The sequence below is a fragment of the Nomascus leucogenys genome, chromosome 10 (assembly GCF_006542625.1).
Source record: "Nomascus leucogenys isolate Asia chromosome 10, Asia_NLE_v1, whole genome shotgun sequence".
Taxonomy (NCBI): Eukaryota; Metazoa; Chordata; class Mammalia; order Primates; family Hylobatidae; genus Nomascus; species Nomascus leucogenys.
The window spans coordinates 92,181,529-92,201,725 of record NC_044390.1 but is presented as its reverse complement, the minus strand read 5'-3'; the positions used below and the strand labels follow the sequence as shown (position 1 = coordinate 92,201,725).

The window sequence follows — 20,197 nt, the reverse complement described above, 5'->3', positions numbered from 1 at the left end:
AAGATTAAAAATAAAATATAGAATCTGATTCCATTTTAATACAATCAATCTGTCAATCTCTCATGCTCTCTGTATCTATCCACTGGAGAGAGGCTTAGAATGGTGTTCAATTACTATCCATGAGGGATGTTTCTAAGAAGAAGGATATGGATGCTTATTAGTTCACATCTTCACACTTTTCTATGATTCTTGATACTGAGCTTTTTTTTTTTAAATGGAGTCTTGCTCTGTCACCAGGCTGGAGTGCAGTGGTGCGATCTCGGCTCACTGCAACCTCCGCCTCCCGGGTTCAAGTGATTCTCCTGCCTCAGCCTCCGGAGTAGCTGGGACTACAGGCGCGGCCACCACGCCCAGCTAATTTTTTTGTATTTTTAGTAGAGACGGGGTTTCACCATGTTGGCGAGGATGGTATTCATCTCCTGACCTCATGATCTGCCCACCTCGGCCTCCCAAAGTGCTAGGACTGCCTGCATGTGCCACCACACCTGACTAATTTTTGCATTAGAGATGGGGGTCTCACTATGTTGCCCAGGCTGGTCTTGAACTCCTGGGCTCAAGTGATCCACCCACCTTGGCCTCTCAAAGTGCTGGGATTACAGGTGTGAGCCACCACACCCAGCCTCATATTTTGCTTAAAAAAAAAATCAATTCATGAAAATGAAATATGTGTGCTGGGCATGGTGGCTCACACCTGTAATCCCAGCACTTTGGGAGGCTGAGGCGGGCAGGTCACCTGAGGTCAGGAGTTTGAGACCAGCCCGGCCAACATAGTGAAACCCCGTCTCTACTAAAAATACAAAAATTAGCCAGATGTGGTGATGTGCGCCTGTAGTCCCAGCTACTCAGGAGGATGAGGCAAGAGAACTTGAATCCAGAAGGTGGAGGTTGCAGTGAGCCAAGATCCTGCTACTGCACTCCAGCCTAGAAGACAGAGCGAGACTCCATCTCAAAAAAATAAAAGTAAAAAAAAGAAATATGTGATGATTGGTAATTGTAGCGGGATGAATAGTGACCCCCTACAAGATATATCTGCCCAGAGCCTCAAAAGGTGAACTTACTTGGAATCCAAGGGTCTTTAAAGAGGTAATTAAGGGAAAGAGCTCAAATGAGTTGATCCTGGATTAGGGTGGATCCTAAATCCCATGACATGTGTCCTTATAGGAGACAGCAAAGGAAAAAGCCGGCCATTTGTGGTAGCTGACACCTGTAATCCCAGAACTTTTGGAGGCTGAGGTGGGAGGATGGCTTGAGCCTGGGAGTTGGAGACCAGCCTGGGCAGCATATTGAGACCCCCATTTCTACAAAAAATTTAACAACAACAAAAATAAAGAAAGAAAAGGGGAAAGTACACAGAAGCATGGAGAGGAAGGCCATGTGAAAAAGTGGGCAGAGAGTGCAATGATGAAACTACAGGACAAAGGACACCGAGGCCACCACCAGAAGCTGGGGGTGGGGGGTGGTATGGGACAGTTTCTTCCCCAGAGCCTCCAGAAGGAACAAGCACTGCTGACCCCTTGATTTTGGACTCTGGTCTTCAGAGAATAAATTTCTGTTGTTTTAAGCCACTCAGTTTGTGGTGATCTGTTACTGCAGCATTAGAAGCCATTAAGTAATTAAGTAATTAAGACCTGGCAACTTGTTTATCCAACAAATATTCATTGACAGCCTCCTATATGCAAAGCACTGAGCTGATACATTATTAAGTGAGAAGAATAGGGCATTGGTTGTATGAACTGAATCATTTGAGAAAAAACTATGGGGAACAAAACAAAGTGAGTAAGTCACTTTTAAAAATATTAACAATTGCCATGAGACTCCAGTTTTCCCTTCTCAATTTCTTCAACAATACACATTGTCGGAACACACACCTTGGCTTGGGATTGCTGTAGACTGAAGATCTGGATGGACACCAAAGCCCACTCCTTCTCTCACAGGCTCAGAGCTGGATGGGCTGCATTGCTGGCCTAGCTGTCTGGAGCTGGATCTAGCCAGACCTGATATCGATGTCAGAAATGAATACACAATGCTAGGCGCCCCCAAAGGCCATTTGCCATGCTCTTGCGGGAGGATCTTCAAAAGGGGCTCTGTTCTTGACAGGCAGGGAGCGAAGAATTTCAGAAGAGATACAATGTGAAATCTTTCCACTCTTTCAGAAAATCCAGCCACAGTGAGTAGGGTGGAAGGTGTATTAGTCTCCTCAGGCTGCCATAACAAAATACCATAGGCTGGGGGGCTTGAGATACAGAAACGTATTTTCTCACTTTTCTGGAGGCTGGAAGTCCAAGATCTAGGTGCTGGCAGGCTTGGTTTCTTCTGAGGCCTCTCTTCTGGGCTTGCGAATGGCTGCCTCCCTGCTGGGTCCTCACATGGCCATTCCCCTGCATGTGTGTCTGTGTCCTAATCCTAATCTCCTCCTCTTACGAGGACAACAGTCACATTGGATTAGGGCTTCCCCTAATGACCTAATTTTAACTTAATCACATATTTAAAGGCCCTATCTCCAAATACGGTGACATTCTGAGGAATTGGGTGTTAGGGCTTCAACATACAGATTTTGGAGGGATAGAATTCAGCCCATGACACCAGGTTTAAGGACTCTCAAGGGGACTCCGGTTTGCTCCAGGAAGTTCAGGAAATTGGCTGACCCAGTGCATCCATTTGGAAGTGTAGTGGGCATCTCAAAACGTAACATGCCTGTGACTGAAGTCTTGATTTCCTTACTCACTCTGAGGCACCTGCCCTCGGGCAAGAGCATCACCATCCATCCAGTAGCCCAGACAGCCGCTGGGTGTCATCCTTCACCCCTTTCTTTCCCCGTTCCCTATATGAAATCCATCAACAAGTCCTCCCACCCTCCTTCTGAAGCCAGTCTCAAATTCGTCCCTTCATCAATACCTCCAACTGCCTCCTCACTGGACTTCCTTCTGCCACTCTGGCTGGCCAGTCCATTCTCCCCCCAGCAGCAGGGGTGACTTTGCAGATAAAAATCATCTCACTCCCCCATGGCTTTCCAAGTTCCAGGGCATCCAGGCTCATCTCCTAGGCCTCCAAAGATGGTGAGATCTGGTCTCTGCCCCACATTCAGACCTTGCCCCCTCCCCTCACTCCTCTTCCCCTCCACCTCTTCCATCATGACTTCTTTCTGTCCCTCTGACAAGCCAACCTGGCTTCAACCTCAGGACCTTTGTACTAGCTGTTCCCTCCGTCTGTGATGCTCTTCCTCCAGGTCTTCCTGTGGCTCTTCAGTCTCCTGGTCTTCTCAGATCTTCCCTTCTCTTGCTGCCCCCACAGTGCAGGTATTTTATTTTTCTTCTTAGCATTTACTATTATGTGGACTTATTTTGTTATTGTATTTGGCTTTTTTTTTTTTTTTTAATAGAGATAGGGAGCTCACTATTTTGCCCAGACTGGTCTCGAACTCCTACCCACAACGAGTCTGCTTTCGCCTGGGCCTCCCAAAGCTCTGAGATTACTAGCTTGAGCCCCCGCACCTGGCCTGTTAACTGTATTTGTTGATGGGCCGAGCACCTGATGACGGTCATTAGGTGCTCGGCGAATGCTTATTGAACGACTTCAGGTCATGAGGGACTTCCTGATTCTCTCCCGGACAACACCCGCACCGTCCAACCGCCCACTTCCCAAAGCGAAGAGCCCAGTCTGGATGCCAACCTGTTGACGTCTTCCTGCTTGGAAGCTGAGCAGGTGCTCACAAGCATGGAGGCAACACTCGGAGGCCGGATCTGAGTCACTCCCTGCCCGAGGAACGCTGCGTTCCGGCCGACGCGTCCTCCCGCAGGCCCTGGCGGGGTCAACATCCCTGCCACACCTCGCGCTGCTTGCGGAGCTGCGCCCAGGGGATGACCGTTTTCCTTTGCGCGGAGAAGGGGGCTTGAGAAACCCGAGCTCTGAGCCAGGTGGGATTCATCCATTCATGCATGCATTCATTCATTTAGTCAGTCAATCAGTCAACAAATATTTGTCAAGCCCCTACAATGTGCTAGGCACTGTTCTAGGTACTGAGGGACACAGCGGTGCCCGAGGTAGACAAGGTTCCTGCCCCTCTTGTGTTTGTCATGCTGGCTGGGGAGACAGACAAGGAAAATGATAAAGTTAACAATAAATAGTAAGGGCTGGGCCTTGGTGGGAGATGTGATCAGAGAAGGCTTCTCAGAGGTCGTGGCCTTGACAGACGAAGAGGCCACCGCACGCAGTCCCTGCTGAACCTGCATTCCCAGCGTTGGTGCCAAAGACCCGGGGAGGCAAAACGACCAGGAGGATAAAAGAGCATCCTGTCCTCAACGGCTGCCGAAATAGCTCAGTTGGGAGAGCGTTAGACTGAAGATCTAAAGGTCCCTGGTTCGATCCCGGGTTTCGGCAGTTTCCTCTTTCTTTTCTCCCTTTCTGGAGGTGCATAGACGAAGCCGATTCCTTCCAATTGATCAAAGGCTTTTACTTTCTGTATTTAAGAAAGCCCCGAGCAGTGTCCGCAAGGAGCCAGAGGGAAAGGAAACTCCCCCGCCACTCCCCGTTTGGGTAAATCAAATAAGGTCAAGTTTTTCCCGTCTCCACCTCCTTCATGTCTCAAATGCACATTTGTTGATGCCTGTTTGTTCATTTTTGCTTTCTGTTTTTTAATGTCTGCTTTCTGAACTCTCGCGGCAAAATCAAAGACCGAGCAGGAAATGATCGCCTTAAAATGGCATGAAGTCAAGTCGGACCTGTTGTTTTGTGGGAAATACAAGATATTTAATTCTTTGGAAGTTGTTTAGGGAAAGCTGCATTTACCTTAAGACAGCCACTTGAAGAAGTCACTTTACAGGCGGTCCTCGTTAGTATAGTGGTGAGTATCCCCGCCTGTCACGCGGGAGACCGGGGTTCGATTCCCCGACGGGGAGGCCAGCGATGTTTTTCCCAGTCTTTCGTATTTTTCCTTACTCTTCCTATAAAGAATAAAACCAGCAGGTAAATGGGACTCTGGTTCTGTGGTTGTCTCTGGCCTTGCTGCGTGTCACACAGTTACAGGAAAGCAAGAAAAAGGCGGTGCTCGCATGCGGAAGTGTTCGTCTCTTTCTTTTTTCTTTTTGAGACCATTTTTCTTCTTCTTTTTTTTTTTTCTGAGACACAGTCTCTCTCTGTCTCCCAGGCTGGAGTGCAGTGGCCCGATCTCAGCTCACTGCAACCTCCGCCTTCCGTGTTCAAGCGATTCTCCCGCCTCAGCCTCCCAAGCAGCTGGGACTGCAGGCGTCCGCCACCATGCCCAGGTAATTTTTGTATTTTTAGTAGAGACGGGGTTTCACCATATTGGCCAGGCTGGTCTCGAACTCCTGACCTTGTGATCCGCCCGCCTCGGCCTCCCAAAGTGTTGGGATTACAGGCGTGAGCCATTGCACCCGGCCTAGAGACCATTTCTTTTTTTTTTTTTTTCCGAGACGGAGTTTTGCTCTGTCACCAGGCTGGAGTACAGTTGTGTGATCTCAGCTCACTGCAAACTCCACCTCCTGGGTTCAAGCGATTCTCCTTCCTCAGCCTCCTGAGTAGCTGGGATTACAGGCATGCGCCACCAGGCCCAGCTAATTTTTGTATATTTGGTAGAGATGGGGGTTTCACCGTTTTGACCAGGCTGGTCTCGAACTCCTGACCTAGGGTGATCTGCCTGCCTCGGCCTCCCAAAGTGCTGGGATTACAGGCCTGAGCCACCGTGCCTGGCCGTGTTCATCATTTCTTGCACCCGTCCTGCAAACTGTTTGGTTTATGTAATGGTTTCTCAGAATAAGATTATCAACTTCCGAGGCCAGTAACTGCTCCTTCTGCTTCCGTTTTAGGATTTGCTCCAGCCCCGAGGGAGGGCCCTTGGAAAATGTTGATAGATTTGAGACGTTTTCTTGTCTTTAGGCAGTTGCAGACTCAGCTTCCTGAATACAGCTATCACCTTTCCCAGGCACTTATCTTTTGCTGAGTTAACTTTCCATATTCATTTTACAAATATTTGCTGAGTACCTATTATGTGCCAGCCACAGTTCTAGGCAGCAAGATAGAGAAGGTGCTGCCATGTTGAGATTACCACCTAGTGAAGGACCTGGCATTGAACAAATAGGATAAAATGGGTAAATGCCATGAAGAAAAACCAGGCAAACCAGAGGCGTGGAATATGGAGTGAGTGGGATTCATAGGCCCCTTTAGAGAGGTGGTCAGGGAGGCCTTTCTGCGGAGGTGGCATTTGAACCAGGACCAGGAAAATGAGAAAGAGCCAACCATAAGAAGAGCTGGAGGCCGGGCACGGTGGCTCACGCCTGTAATCCCAGCACTTTGAGAGGCCGAGGCAGGCGGATCACCTGAGGTCAGGAGTTTGAGACTAGCCTGACCAACATGGAGAAACCCCGTCTCTACTAAAACATACAAAATTAGCTGGGTGTGGTGGCGCATGCCTGTAATCCCAGCTACTCAGGAGGCTGAGGCAGCAGAATTGCTTGAACCTGGGAGGCAGAGGTTGCAGTGAGCCGAGATTGCGCCATTGCACTCCAGCCTGGGCAACAAGAGCAAAACTCCGTCTCAAAAATAAATAAATAAATAAAGAAGGGCTGAAAACAGCATTCTAGGCAGAGGGAACAGCAAGTGCAAAGGCCCTGAACTGGGAAGAAACAGTGAGGAAGCTGGTGTGGCAGGAGCACCCATGGAAGAGGAGAGGGAGGATGGAGGAGGGGGGCAGAAGGAGGTGAAGTCAGAGCAGCCCTCAGAGGCCGGATTACATCGTACCTTGAAGGGATGTGGAGGGCAGGAGGTATGGGTTTGATTCGAGAGTTTCATGCAGAGAGAAACATTCAGGTTTGTTTGAGCGTGCCCTCTGGCAGCCAGGTGGGTGGGCACAAGAGGAAGCAGGGGCACCTGCGGACTGAGAACAACCTGTGGGCTTGCTCCTCAACCACATCCAAAACGATGCCACCTATGGCGCCATCCTGCTCTTCTGCTGCCAGGGTCTCTCTCCCGTGGCTCCCACTTAGGCTGGGGAAATGAGGTCAGAGGATGGTTTACACGGTGGTCCCCATTCCTCACCTCCCCATTGCCCTCCTGCTCTCCCCCATCTCCCCAAAACGGGTCAGCAAAGCATCACACCGGGCTGAATAGAAAAGGCAACTGCCCTCCAGCAGAGTTCTATGATAATAACACATTTATAAAAGCCAGACCCACATTTCACAGTCCCTGCCTTCTATTCATTTATTTATTTGAGACGGAGTTTTGCTCTTGTTGCCTAGGCTGGAGTGCAGTGGTGCAATCTCGGCTAACTGCAACCTCCGCCTCCTGGGTTCAAGCGATTCTCCTGCCTCAGTCTCCTGAGTAGCTGGGATTACAGGCCTGCACCACCATGCCCAGCTAATTTTTTGTATTTTTAATAGAGACAGGGTTTCCTCATGTTGGCCAGGCTGGTCTCGAACCCCTGACTTCAGGTGATCCACCCACCTCGGCCTCTCAAAGTGCAGGGATTACAGTTGTGAGTCAGTGTGCCTGGCCTTATTTATTTATTTAATTTTGAGAGAGGGTCTTGTTCTGTCACCCAGGCTGGAGTGCAGTGGTGCAATCTCAGCTCAATGCAGTCTTGACCTCCCAGACTCAAGAGATCCTCCTGCCTCAGCCTCCTGAGTGGGGGTGGGGTGGGGTGTCTCACTGTGTTTCCCAGGCAGGTCTTGAACGCCTGGGCTCAAGCAATCCTCCCACCTAGGCCTCCTAAAGCACTGGGATTACGGACCCGAGCCACTGCACCCAGCCCAGAGTCTGTGCTTTCTATCACACGCTATTATACATGCTTTATGTGTAACTCATTAAATTGTCATAACAACCAGATGAGGTAGGTACATTGAAATCTCTTTCACAGATGAGGCCCAGAGGTTAGGTGATGCAATCACAGCTGCTGTGTCCGGCACTTCTTGCCCCCAGGCTACTAACTTTTCTGACAATTGTGCATGGCCTTTGTCTAGGCAGAGTTTCAGGTGCCAGCAGCTGTCAGGGAACTATGGAGAACAAGGTGGCAGGACATTTTTGATGCAAGGTTTCCTTGTCACAATAAGTGTCTATTTCCAGCCAAGAAATCTCAAGGCTGATGGAAAGAGGTACAGCCTTCAGTTTTCTGCCCTCTCCTAGCTTCTCACCCATTCTTTCCCCCAAGGAACGGCTTTTTGATGACCTGAAGGACACCAAACATTGTGACTTCTCTCCCCTGGTGTGCTTAAGAAACCCTCTGGAAGAGATACAAATTCACAGTTAAAGAATGGCTCTTAGGTCCAGGCATGGTGGCTCACGCCTGTAATCTCAGCACTTTGGGAGGCCAGGGCGGGCGGGGGGGCGGGGGTGGATCACGAGGTCAGGAGTTTGAGACTAGCCTGACCAACATGGTGAAAGCCCATCTCTACTAAAAATACAAAAATTATCTGGGCGTAGTGGTGCACGCCTGTAATCCCAGCTACTCAGGAGCCTGAGGCAGAATTGTTTGAACCCGGGACGCGGTGGCTGCAGTGAGCCAAGATCCCGCCACTGCACTCTAGCCTGGGCGACATAGCGAGACTCGGTCTCAAACAAACAAACAAACAAACAGAATGGCTCTTTTCGGTGGGCAATTGTAAAGAGACTCCTTCCTCCAAGCCGAAGCCTTCATTCTGGGAAGTGGATCTGTTTCTTTTCAGTTTGCTCATTTTTATATGCAGGGTTTTTTTTTTGTTTGTTTGTTTGTTTTAGATGCTGTCTCTCTCTGTCTCCCAGGCTGGAGTGCTGTGGGATGATCTTGGCTTACTGCAACCACTGCCTCCTAGGCTCCAAAAATCCTCTCGCCTTAGCCTCCCAAGTAGCTGGGACTACAAGCGCTCGCCACCACATCCGGCTAATTTTTTTGCATTTTTGGTAGAGACAGGGTTCATGCCATGTTGGCCAGGCTGGTCTCAGACTCCTGGCCTCAAGTGATCCGCCGACCTCAGCCTCTCAAAGTGCTGGGATTACAGGCATGAGCCATGGCGCATGGCCATAATAGTTCTTTTGGGAGGAAAAAATGTCTTCCAGCTGATATGCAAACCTCAAAGTCACTGAAGGTTGGTATGGTTTTAAAGGATGAGAAATCAGAGGTTTCTGGGTGAAGGTACAATCAAGCCAATGCCCTTATTTATTGGAAAGAAACTCGATTCTCCTTCTCTTCCCTTCTGTCTGTGAAGAGGAACATTTAAGAATGGGTCAGTTTACATTTGTTCCTTGGTTCCGGTATCCGCTAGAATTTTAGTTGCAAGGTTATGAAGAGCTAACCTACTCGGGAAACATAAAACAATTTTTTATTGTTGTTGTGGTTTTGCTAAACTCTAACACTCACTTAAACACACAAAAGTTTAATTTAGAAAATATCCTTGGCTGGGTGCAGTGGCTCACACCTGTAATCCCAGCACTTTGGGAGGCTGAGGCAGGTGGATCACCTGAGGTCAGGAGTTCGAGACCAGCCTGGCCAACATGCTGAAACCCCCATCTGTACTAAAAATACAGAAATTAGCAGGCATGGTGGTGCCCACCTGTAGTCCCAGCTACTCGGGAGGCTGAGGCAGGAGAATCGCTTGAACCCAGGAGGCGGAGGTTGCAGTGAGCCCAGATCATGCCACTGCACTCCAGCCTGCGCGACAGAGCGAAACTCTGTCTCAAAACAAACCAACCAACCAAAAACTAAAAGCCTCTCGCACTCCCATGTGTATTGCAGCTTTATTCACAAGTGCCTAGATGTGTCCATCAACAGATACATGGATAGAGAAAATGTGTACATACGCAATAGAATACTATCCGACCTTAAACAAATACAAAACAAAATGAAATCCTGTCATTTTTCCTCTATGAAACAACAAAAAAAAACATGGTTAAGTTTGGGGGACATTACATAAAGTGAAATAAGCTGGGCACAGAAAGATAAATACTGCATGATCTCACTCACATGCGGAAGCTGAAATAGTTGGTCTCACAGAGAGAATAGTGGTTACTGCAGGCAGTGAAGGTGGGGGGAGGTGGGAATAGCCAAAGGGGGGTTACTGGATACAAAAGTACAGCTAAATAGGAGGAATAAGTTCCAGTGTCCCTATAGGGTGAATGCAACAACTTATTGTACGTTTTCAAATAGCTGGAAGCGTGGATTTTTAATGTCTCCCAACACAAAGAAATGATACATGTTTGAAGGGATGGATGTGGTCATTGCCCTGATTTGAACATTACAAATTGTGTACATAGATCACAACATCATACCACACCTCATAAAAGAGCACAATTGCTATGTGTCAAAACAATAATAAAAGCCAAAAATAAAAATGAAACACGTGGAAACAGGAAAAACACTTTAAGAATAGAGTATAGCAAGGACTTCCAAAAGCAATTGCAGAAAAGGGAGGGGGATGTAGCTCAGTGGTAGAGCGCATGCTTTGCATGTATGAGGCCCCGGGTTCGATCCCCGGCATCTCCATTGTAGTTTTGCTGATTTCTCTATTCATTTTGGTCCGTGGTTCTTTATCATTAAAGTGCCATGGATGTAATTATTGTAAGTATTATGATTCCAGGCACTACTTGGAGCTCAGATTTTCACACCAGGCGTGATCTTCCCTTTCTGAAATCTCTAATGTTTCAAATGCACATGAGTTAGAAGAGGCTGATGGGAGTAATCAGCAGAAAAGTGTTAAGGCAAAACCTGACTTGATGACTGAAACCACAGCAAAAGTGAGCAGGATGATCATTCGGGGAGTGTATACCACATCTCGTGCCACTGTGATTGCACTGCACTGGCCTCGAGGGCTGTTGACGCATTCTTGGCCATCAGGGGGCAAGTGTGTAAGTTGCTGGAAGGTCTGGGCCCCCCGTTTGCCATCTCACTCCTCCTCTGCACTGCCACTAACCACCTCATTTGCATGGGAGGAACCCAAAAGCAAACTCGCATCCCAGCGGGGCTTTGCTCTCTGCTTCCTCAGCAACACGTCTCCATGGCTGTAATGCACGTACAATTTACATTTATATTCATACACTGTGTTCCGGGGTGAGCAGGCCTATGCAAACCCACCCCAAAGGCCAAGGGAGCTGAGAGGCCAAAGGGGCTGACAAACCCAGTTTCTCAGGAAAAAACATTTATTAGGGACTTACCAACAGAAGCCACAGTCTCAGGGTGGTCATCAGAGGATATAAGGTTTGCTGCGCCATAACCCTAGGGAAGGAATATGTAGGACAATTGAAGCCGACCCCTCAAGCAAGACAAGAATGTTATGTGAATCTGCATAAGGGAAGGATTTATGATCTAGGTTGTTCTGATCTAAGGGCAGAATTTATGGTAACAGTAAAGTAGAAATCTTAGAGACCTTCCTGGAAGAGGCATTAATCAGAAGTTATCTTGGCGGATTAGCATCCAAGATGGAGTTGCTTTCACCTCCACTGTGTTTCTGTATTTTATCATTGAAAGCAAAAGATGGTGGCTCAGGCCTGTAATCCCAGCACTTTGGGAGGCATGAGGCAGGAGATTGCTTGAGGCCAGGAGTTTGAAAGCAGCCTGTACAACAAAGGGAGACCTTGGCTCCGAAAGGAAAGGAAGGGAAGGGGAAGGGGAAGGGAAAGGGGAAGGGGAAGGGGAAGGGAGGGGAGATTGATTTACTTGCATGAATGATCTTTAGGCAAAAATAAATACATAAAAATAAATAATATTTTTAAAAGTTTAACCAGGTCCCAGCTCTCTAAATAATAATAAGAATGAAAGAAGGGATTCGGCTGCGTTCTGTGGTACAGTTCTTTGCAATTATAATGAATTCCTCACATGTCAGTCCCTTTCTTTCATTTGACTTGACTTCATGTTTTAAATGGTAAAAGCGTCTAATCCTAGATCTAGAGCTTTCATTTTTGAGATGAGGCAACTGAAACTTACGAAGTGACTCACCAGTTAGGTGATGATGCATTGGTGACAGCTTGTTTCTAATGAGCTTCAGGAAAGGTTATTTCTCCCTAAATGTCAACAAGGTTTTAGGGGAAAAAACATTGAAGATAATTTCTGAAGTCATCAGGCCTAACACAAAACTTACATGCTTCTGTAACTGCCCAACAGTTTCTCCTTGCCCGCTGCCTAGACAGAGCCCATTTATTAAGACAAGGAAATTGTGATCCGCCCACCTCAGCCTCCCGAAGTGCTGGGATTACAGGCGTGAGCCACCTCGCCCTGCCATAATAGAGAACGTTTAATTCACACACAGCTGGCAGTGTGGGAGACGGGAGTTTTACTATTACTCAAATCAGTCTCCCTGAAAACTCAGGGACTGGAGTTTTGAAGGATAATTTGGTGGGTAGGGAGGTCGGGAAATCGGGAGTGCCGGTTGGTTGGGTCGGAGATAAAATCACAGGGAGTCGAAGCTGTCCCTTTGCCCTGAGTCAGTTCCTAGGTGGGAGCCACAAGACCAGATGAGCCAGTCTATCAATCTGGGTGGCGTCAGTTGGCCCACTGAGTGCAGAGTATGCAAAATATCTCAAGCACTGGCTTTAGGTTTTACAATAGTGATGTTATCCTCAGGAGCAATTTGGGCATGGACAGAATCTTGCAGTCTCCAGCTGCGTGACTCCTAAAGCATAATTTCTAATCTTGTGGCCAATTTGTTAGTCCTGCAAAGCAGTCTAGTGCGCGGGCAGGAAGGGGGCTTGTTTTAGGAAAAGGCTGTTATCACCTTTGTTTCAAAATTAAACTGTAAACTAAGCTCCTCCAAAGTCAGTTCGGCCTACACCTAGGAATGAGCAAAGACAGTTTGGAGGTTAGACGCAAGATGGAGTCAGGGAGGTCAGATCTCTTTCACTGTAATAATTTTCTGTTATGACTTTTGCAAAGGCAGTTTCACTTCTGTTTTACTTTGTCTCTTCTTTTGTTTATTTATTTATTTATTTTTCTTGAGACAGGGTCTGTTTCTGTTGCCCAGGCTGGAGAGCTGTAGCGCAATCACAGCTCACTACAGCCTCAAACTCCTGGGCTCAAGTGATCCTCCCACCTCACCCTCCTGAGCAGCTGAAACTACAGGCATGCACCACCGCCTGGCTAATTTTTGTTTGTTTTGGTAGAGACAGGGTTTCACCATGTAGCTCAGGCTGGTCTTTAACTCCTGGGCTGAAGTGACCCTCTCACGTTGGCCTCCCAAAATGCTGGGATTACACGTGTAGGCCACCATGCCTGGCTATTTTTTTCAATATTTTTTTATTTTTATTTTTTATTTCTTACTATGACCCCCACTTATATGACATTACTTTGTACCTTATAATTAAATATTTCAGCCAGGCACATTAGCTCATGTCTGTATTCCCAGCCCTGTGGGAGGCCAGGGCAGGAGGATCACTTGAGCCCAGGAGTTCAAGACCACCCTGGGCAACATGGTGAAATCCCCATCTCTTATTTTATTTTTTGGAAACAGAGTCTCACTCTGTCACCCAGGCTGGAGTGCAGTGGCATGATCTCGACTCACTGCAACCTCTGCCTCCAGGGCTCAAGTGATTCTCCTGCCTCAGCCTCTGGAGTAGCTGGGATTACAGGTGTGAGCTACCACGCCTGACAATTTTTGTATTTTTAGTAGAGATGGAGTTTCTGCTCATTGGCCAGGTTGGTCTTGAACACCTGACCTCAGGTGATCCACCGGCCTCAGCCTCCCAAAGTGCGAAACCCTCCTCTCTACAAAAAAATGCAAAAATTAGGTGTGGTGGCGCATACCTGTAGTCCTACCTACACAGGAGGCTGAGGTGGGAGGGTCACCTGAGTGGGAACGTCCAGGTTGCAGAGTGAGCCGTGATCATACCACTGCATGACAGAGCGAGACACTGTTTCAAAAAACAAAGAAACAAAGCCAAATATTTCTACTAGTGCATGACAAGAAAAAAAAATACCGCAGGGAGTTGTTATTGTTAAAGGCTGGTGTTAGGAATTGGAGCTTCCTAGAAATACTCCTTGAAAAAAGTGCTTTTTCAACTATTAAATTTTATTTTACCCTTAAACAAAGCTTATTATATGAGGTCACATGAGTAGTCAAATTCATAGAGACAGAAAGCAGAATGGTGGATGCCAGGGGCTGGTGGGAGGGAGAAATGGGGAGTTAGTTTTTCATGGGGACAGAGTTTGTTTTGCAAGACGAAAAGAGTTCCAGAAATGGATTGGTGGTGATGGCTGATGCACAACACTGAATGTACTTCATGCTACAGAAATGTACACTTAAGAATGGTAAATTTTATGTGTATTTTACCACAATTTTAAGACAAAACCAAACAACGACACAAACAAAGCCCAAATAGGTTAAATAACTTCCTAATGTTCCTAAACTAGGCAAATTTGGAGACTAGCTCTTAAGTCCCGTTTTGACTGCTGAGATGAATGGGTTATTTTTAAGCTGGAGCGGTTTGTGTTCCACCACAGCTATACAGCACAAGTAGAAACAGGAAGAAGAACACATTCCCTAGGGTTTTTTTTTCCTTCCTGTTTGCCAGGCCTCTAACCTGCAGGCGTCCTTGACAACCTTTTATGGTTATATAAGCGATGCCAAAGCAAAACAAACCCTTCCCACCACCTCTCTGATTCCACCCTTTTTCTTGGGGGAAACAGGTTTGTTGACCCTCACTCATGCTCTCAGACAGTTTCATGGGGCTGGATTAAGTCACATACAAGGTGGTGACTTTCAGAAGGGGGAACTGAATCCTTAGGGGGAGGGGAGAAAGGCAGGCGGAGGAGCAGGCGCTGATCCACCCCCACCCTCCCCAGCTGCAGCCCAGCACCCCGGCCCTTTGTGAGCTCAGCTCATCACATGCTCCCTTCCGCCTGCCAATCCCGCCCTGTTGCTGGGCCTCGTCTCTTCTCCATTGGTGCCAGCTCTGAAGCAATCTTTTCTGGGGCGCCTGCAAAGGACGGATCTGTGGGTGGAACGAACTGAAAACGGATCCAGTGACTCATCCCGATTCTCGCACATTCTAGCACATCGCATTCTAGGTCAGCATGGTTTAGGTTTTAAGAGCGTGACTTGATACCTGACTCCTGAGTCCAAGTGGGACATTTAGACTTTGGGAACCCTTTCGGAAAATAGAAAAGCAGTTGTTGCAACAACAAGAATCCTTTGTAGGACAGGGTTTCTTAATTTCAGCACTATTAACATTTGGGTCTGATAATTCTTTGTTGTGGGGGACTGACCCTCATAGAACGTTCAGCGGCATCCCTGGTGTCTACCAACAGTGCTAGTATTAGTATTAGCACCCCCTAACCTCCCCTGAATTGTGACAACCAAGGATAACCCCAGATATTGCCAAATGTCCCCTGAAGGGCAAATCACTCCTTGTTGAGAACCATTGTTCTAGAGAAACATCAGACAACTGTGTTTTGGAAGGCCATTTTCTTTTCCCTTCCCTGTAACCTCATTGACCTTGGAGAAAGGTTTATTTCTGTTTGCTTCAATAACCATTTAAGTCAGGGAATGCTGGGGTATTTTCAATAATTTTCTTCTGCTAGAGACAACATTGGTTTCTCTTTGTAGCTAACCTTTGGCCCATTACCCACCCTACCCTCATCCCCTCTTCTTTCTTTTTTCTCCTCCTGTCCTCCTCTCCCTCCCCTGCCTCTGCAGTCAGGGCTGTTTTTTCTCTGTACCTTTTGGACTCTGAAAAAAGCTATGTCACAAAGCTGGTGACTCAGCCTTTAAACAACATGAATCACAAGGCTTGCAGCAGAGTAACAGCCAAAAGCAACCAGGGCGTGGTTGAAAGCCAGGCCTGGTCACCTCAGAAAGAATCTCAGCTTTTTAATCCTTTCAAAACTTCTTCCCGAAATCTAGGGGAAAAACAAAAAACAAAAACTTTGCAGAAATATGTATTGGAAATCACTGGCGTATCCTGCCAATCCTGGAAAATGACACTTTTATTATTCGTTTTAATTTCCCAGTAACACATGAATTCATTCTCTTTAAAATGTTAAAAATTAGAGATGTCAAAGTCTGTTTTGAATAATGCACAGATCTTGGATTCTCATAAATACATACAAACATGGGTTACCATAGAAAATATATAGCAGGTTCATTTTGCTTTGATGCATATTTTAAGTGTGCCGTTTAAATAATGTAATGTTCATAACTTAAGTATGCAGCCTTTTCCTAATGGCAAAATATTTTTCAGTTCGTAGCCTCTTTTTCTCTTTTTTTGAAGCTTTCAAGGGTAGAAATCAAAATAGCCTCCCTACCTCCAATACATTTGTAGCAACAGGGACTATTTGTAGAAGAGTCCAGAAGGAACAGTGGCTGGGAAATTGAGGGCATAAGGGAGACTTTTCACTGTACACTTCAAAAAGACACATTTAAAAAATCTCACCACGTTCGTATATTTTAAAACACTTTTAAAATACACTGAAGAAATGACACGTAGGGATCACAAAATAGGTTGTGGTAAAAATTTAAAAAGCTGGCTGGTGATTCTTTTCTCCCCACTTCTTCTATCAAAATAGAATTGCCCTGTAGAATTACATTTCATATTTGATACCCTACCCTGCACTGAAATAGGGCTGGGATTCTATTCCTGTCTTTTAAAATCTCCGGTTTAAATGGGTCCGATTATTGAATGGATCCTGATTACAATAATCGTACCCATTGAAACCAGAGAAATTTCCATGCCTCCCTGTTGGCACCAAGCAGGACCTTTCCATACCCGGCCCTCAGAATATAGAGGAAGGTGAAAGAACAGTCTAGAAGGATGTCGTTCGCTCAGCCTTGGGTTCCAGCTAAAATCAAACTGTGTGGGGTTACCGCCTCTCTTTTCCAAATTTAACCTGGACACCCAGCTCCTCTGCAGGGTCTCCCCTCGAAAGTTCTCGAGCGTTCCCCAGCTTTAGGGCCACGCCCGCCCTGAGATCTGCCGAGTCATTGTTCTTGTCCCGCGGCCCGCAGCGGGGGATGGGCGCGGCCCCGGGAGCCCCCGCGACCGGCCTGGGAGGCTCAAGGAGGTTGAGGGGGGCTGAGAAAAGGAAGCCCCGTCATTACCTCAAATGTGACCCCAAAGTAAAGACCCGTCGTCTCGCAGGGTGGGCCAGGGCGGGTCACGAGGGAGGGTAGGGAGACCTCGACTCTGCGGAAGGCGCTCGGTCCGCGCCCCACGTCCGCCGAACGCGGGGTTCGCGACCCGAGGGGACCGTGGCGGTGAAGGGAGGGGCCGCGGGGCCGCGGCTAAGGAACGCGGGCCGCCCACCCGCTCCGGGTGCAGCGGGCTCCAGGCCGGGTTTTGGCGCCTCCCGTGGGCGCCCCCCTCCTCACGGCGAACGCTGCCACGTCAACCGCAGGGCGCAGCGAGCGTCCTGATCCTTCCGCCCAGACGCTCAGGACGGCGGCCCGCTGCCCACAAGACTCGGCCTCAGAACCCCAGTATTAGTAGGAGAACATTTTAGGACGGGGGTTGGGTGACTCTAGGGCACTGGTTTTTTTTCCAGAGAGCGAAACAGGAGAGGAAAAGTAGTCCCTTCTCGGCTGTTCTGCGGAGGGATCTCCTTGAGGCGGTGAACGCCGATGACTATATAAGGACGCGCCGGGTGTGGCGCAGCTAGTTCCGTCGCAGCAGGGATTTGGGTAGCGGTTGTTGTTTGTTGGTCGCTGTGATCGCCGCTTGGTGAGTAGAGGGCTGCTGGGCTGGCTCGGGCTTTCGTGGCCGTTGGGCCGCTCGGTGGGATGGAGGCGTGTCGAGAGACCGCCGAGGGCTCTAGTCTGGGTCCGCGAACAAGGTGGCCCTGAGCCGGAGGTTGCGGCGAGCGCAGCAAAATGGCGGCTGTTCCCGAGTCTTGAATGGAAGACGCTTGTGAGGCGGGCTGTGAGGTCGTTGAAACAAGGTGGGGGGGCATGGTGGGCGGCAAGAACCCAAGGCCTTAAGGCCTTCGCTAATGCGGGAAAGCTCTTATTCGGGTGAGATGGGCTGGGGCACCATTTGGGGACCCTGACGTGAATGAAGTCTGTCACTGACTGGAGAACTCGGTTTGTCGTCTGCTGCGGGGGCGGCAGTTATGGCGGTGCCGCTTGGCAGTTCACCCGTACCTCGGGGAGCGCGCGCCCTCGTCGTGTCGTGACGTCATCCGTTCCGTTGGCTCATAATGTAGGGTGGGGCCACCTGCCGGTAGGTGTGCAGTAGGCTTTTCTCCGTCGCAGGACGCAGGGTTTGGGCCTAGGGTAGGCCTTCCTGAATCGACAGGCGCCGGACCTCTGGTGAGGGGAGGGATAAGCGAGACGTCAGTTTTTTTGGTCAGTTTTGTGTATCTATCTTAAGAAGCGGAAGCTTGGGTTTTGAACTATGCGCTCGGGGTTGGCGAGTGTATTTTGTGAAGTTTCTTAGGCACTTTTTAAAATGTAATCATTTGGGTCACTATAACATGTAACTTTTAGTATTAGGAAGACTAGTAAATTGCTAAATCCTGGCGGTTTTTGGCTTTTTTTGTTAGACAATGCAGATCTTTGTGAAGACTCTGACTGGTAAGACAATCACCCTCGAGGTGGAGCCCAGTGACACCATCGAGAATGTCAAGGCAAAGATCCAAGACAAGGAAGGCATCCCTCCTGACCAGCAGAGGCTGATCTTTGCTGGGAAACAGCTAGAAGATGGTCGCACCCTGTCTGACTACAACATCCAGAAAGAGTCCACCCTGCACCTGGTTCTCCGTCTCAGAGGTGGGATGCAGATCTTCGTGAAGACACTCACTGGCAAGACCATCACCCTTGAGGTCGAGCCCAGTGACACCATCGAGAATGTCAAGCAAAGATCCAGAAAGGAAGGCATCCCTCCTGACCAGCAGAGGCTGATTTTCGCTGGAAACAGCTGGAAGATGGTCGTACCCGCTGACTACAATCCAGAAAGTCACCTGCACCTGTTCTCCGTTCAGATGGATCAACCAGATGCATCCCTCCCAGACTGATCGCTACCTGACCCTGTCTGCTACAACATCCAAAAGAGTCACCCTGCACCTGGTTCTCCGTCTCAGAGGTGGGATGCAGATCTTCGTGAAGACCCTGACTGGTAAGACCATTACCCTCGAGGTGGAGCCCAGTGACACCATTGAGAATGTCAAGGCAAAGATCCAAGACAAGGAAGGCATCCCTCCTGACCAGCAGAGGCTGATCTTTGCTGGGAAACAGCTGGAAGATGGTCGCACCCTGTCTGACTACAACATCCAGAAAGAGTCTACCCTGCACCTGGTTCTCCGTCTCAGAGGTGGGATGCAGATCTTCGTGAAGACACTCACTGGCAAGACCATCACCCTCGAGGTCGAGCCCAGTGACACCATTGAGAATGTCAAGGCAAAGATCCAAGACAAGGAAGGCATCCCTCCTGACCAGCAGAGGCTGATCTTTGCTGGGAAACAGCTGGAAGATGGTCGCACCCTGTCTGACTACAACATCCAGAAAGAGTCCACCCTGCACCTGGTTCTCCGTCTCAGAGGTGGGATGCAGATCTTCGTGAAGACACTCACTGGCAAGACCATCACCCTCGAGGTCGAGCCCAGTGACACCATTGAGAATGTCAAGGCAAAGATCCAAGACAAGGAAGGCATCCCTCCTGACCAGCAGAGGCTGATCTTTGCTGGGAAACAGCTGGAAGATGGTCGCACCCTGTCTGACTACAACATCCAGAAAGAGTCCACCCTGCACCTGGTTCTCCGTCTCAGAGGTGGGATGCAGATCTTCGTGAAGACCCTGACTGGCAAGACCATCACCCTCGAGGTCGAGCCCAGTGACACCATCGAGAACGTCAAAGCAAAGATCCAAGATAAGGAAGGCATCCCTCCTGACCAGCAGAGGTTGATCTTTGCCGGGAAGCAGCTGGAAGATGGTCGCACCCTGTCTGACTACAACATCCAGAAAGAGTCCACCCTGCACCTGGTTCTCCGTCTCAGAGGTGGGATGCAGATCTTCGTGAAGACACTCACTGGCAAAACCATCACCCTCGAGGTGGAGCCCAGTGACACCATTGAGAATGTCAAGGCAAAGATCCAGGACAAGGAAGGCATCCCTCCTGACCAGCAGAGGCTGATCTTTGCTGGGAAACAGCTGGAAGATGGACGCACCCTGTCTGACTACAACATCCAGAAAGAGTCCACTCTGCACTTGGTCCTGCGCTTGAGGGGGGGTGTCTAAGTTTCCCCTTTAAGGTTTCAACAAGTTTCATTGCACTTTCAATAAAGTTGTTGCATTCCCAA

The 20,197-nt window shown here is 48.6% G+C and overlaps 1 protein-coding gene and 3 non-coding genes across 4 annotated transcripts; all 4 read left to right on the top strand.

Annotated features, from left to right (window-relative positions):
- The first annotated feature begins 4,304 nt into the window (after positions 1–4,304).
- TRNAF-GAA lies at positions 4,305–4,377 on the top strand. Its single transcript has one exon. It is a non-coding gene; the product is annotated as a tRNA-Phe (tRNA).
- Positions 4,378–4,823: 446 nt separating this feature from the next.
- Positions 4,824–4,895, top strand: TRNAD-GUC. The gene has a single exon. It is a non-coding gene; the product is annotated as a tRNA-Asp (tRNA).
- Positions 4,896–10,393: 5,498 nt separating this feature from the next.
- On the top strand, positions 10,394–10,465 carry TRNAA-UGC. Its single transcript has one exon. It is a non-coding gene; the product is annotated as a tRNA-Ala (tRNA).
- A 6,809-nt stretch (positions 10,466–17,274) lies between these two features.
- On the top strand, positions 17,275–20,197 carry UBC (ubiquitin C). The gene is made up of 3 exons (XM_030821667.1): positions 17,275–17,625; positions 18,446–18,832; positions 18,912–20,197. Exons 2-3 carry the CDS (start codon positions 18,449–18,451, stop codon positions 20,133–20,135), a joined length of 1,608 nt encoding a protein of 535 aa, XP_030677527.1. The 5' UTR covers positions 17,275–17,625; positions 18,446–18,448; the 3' UTR covers positions 20,136–20,197.

What these genes read in the sequence shown, in the direction of transcription:
- UBC (XM_030821667.1), top strand. Translation starts at nt 18,449, where the DNA reads ATGCAGATCTTTGTGAAGACTCTGACTGGTAAGACAATCACCCTCGAG. An exon ending in GAAACAGCTGGAAGATGGTC is followed by an intron (nt 18,833 to 18,911) that starts GTACCCGCTGAC and finishes CATCCCTCCCAG; the next exon opens with ACTGATCGCTACCTGACCCT.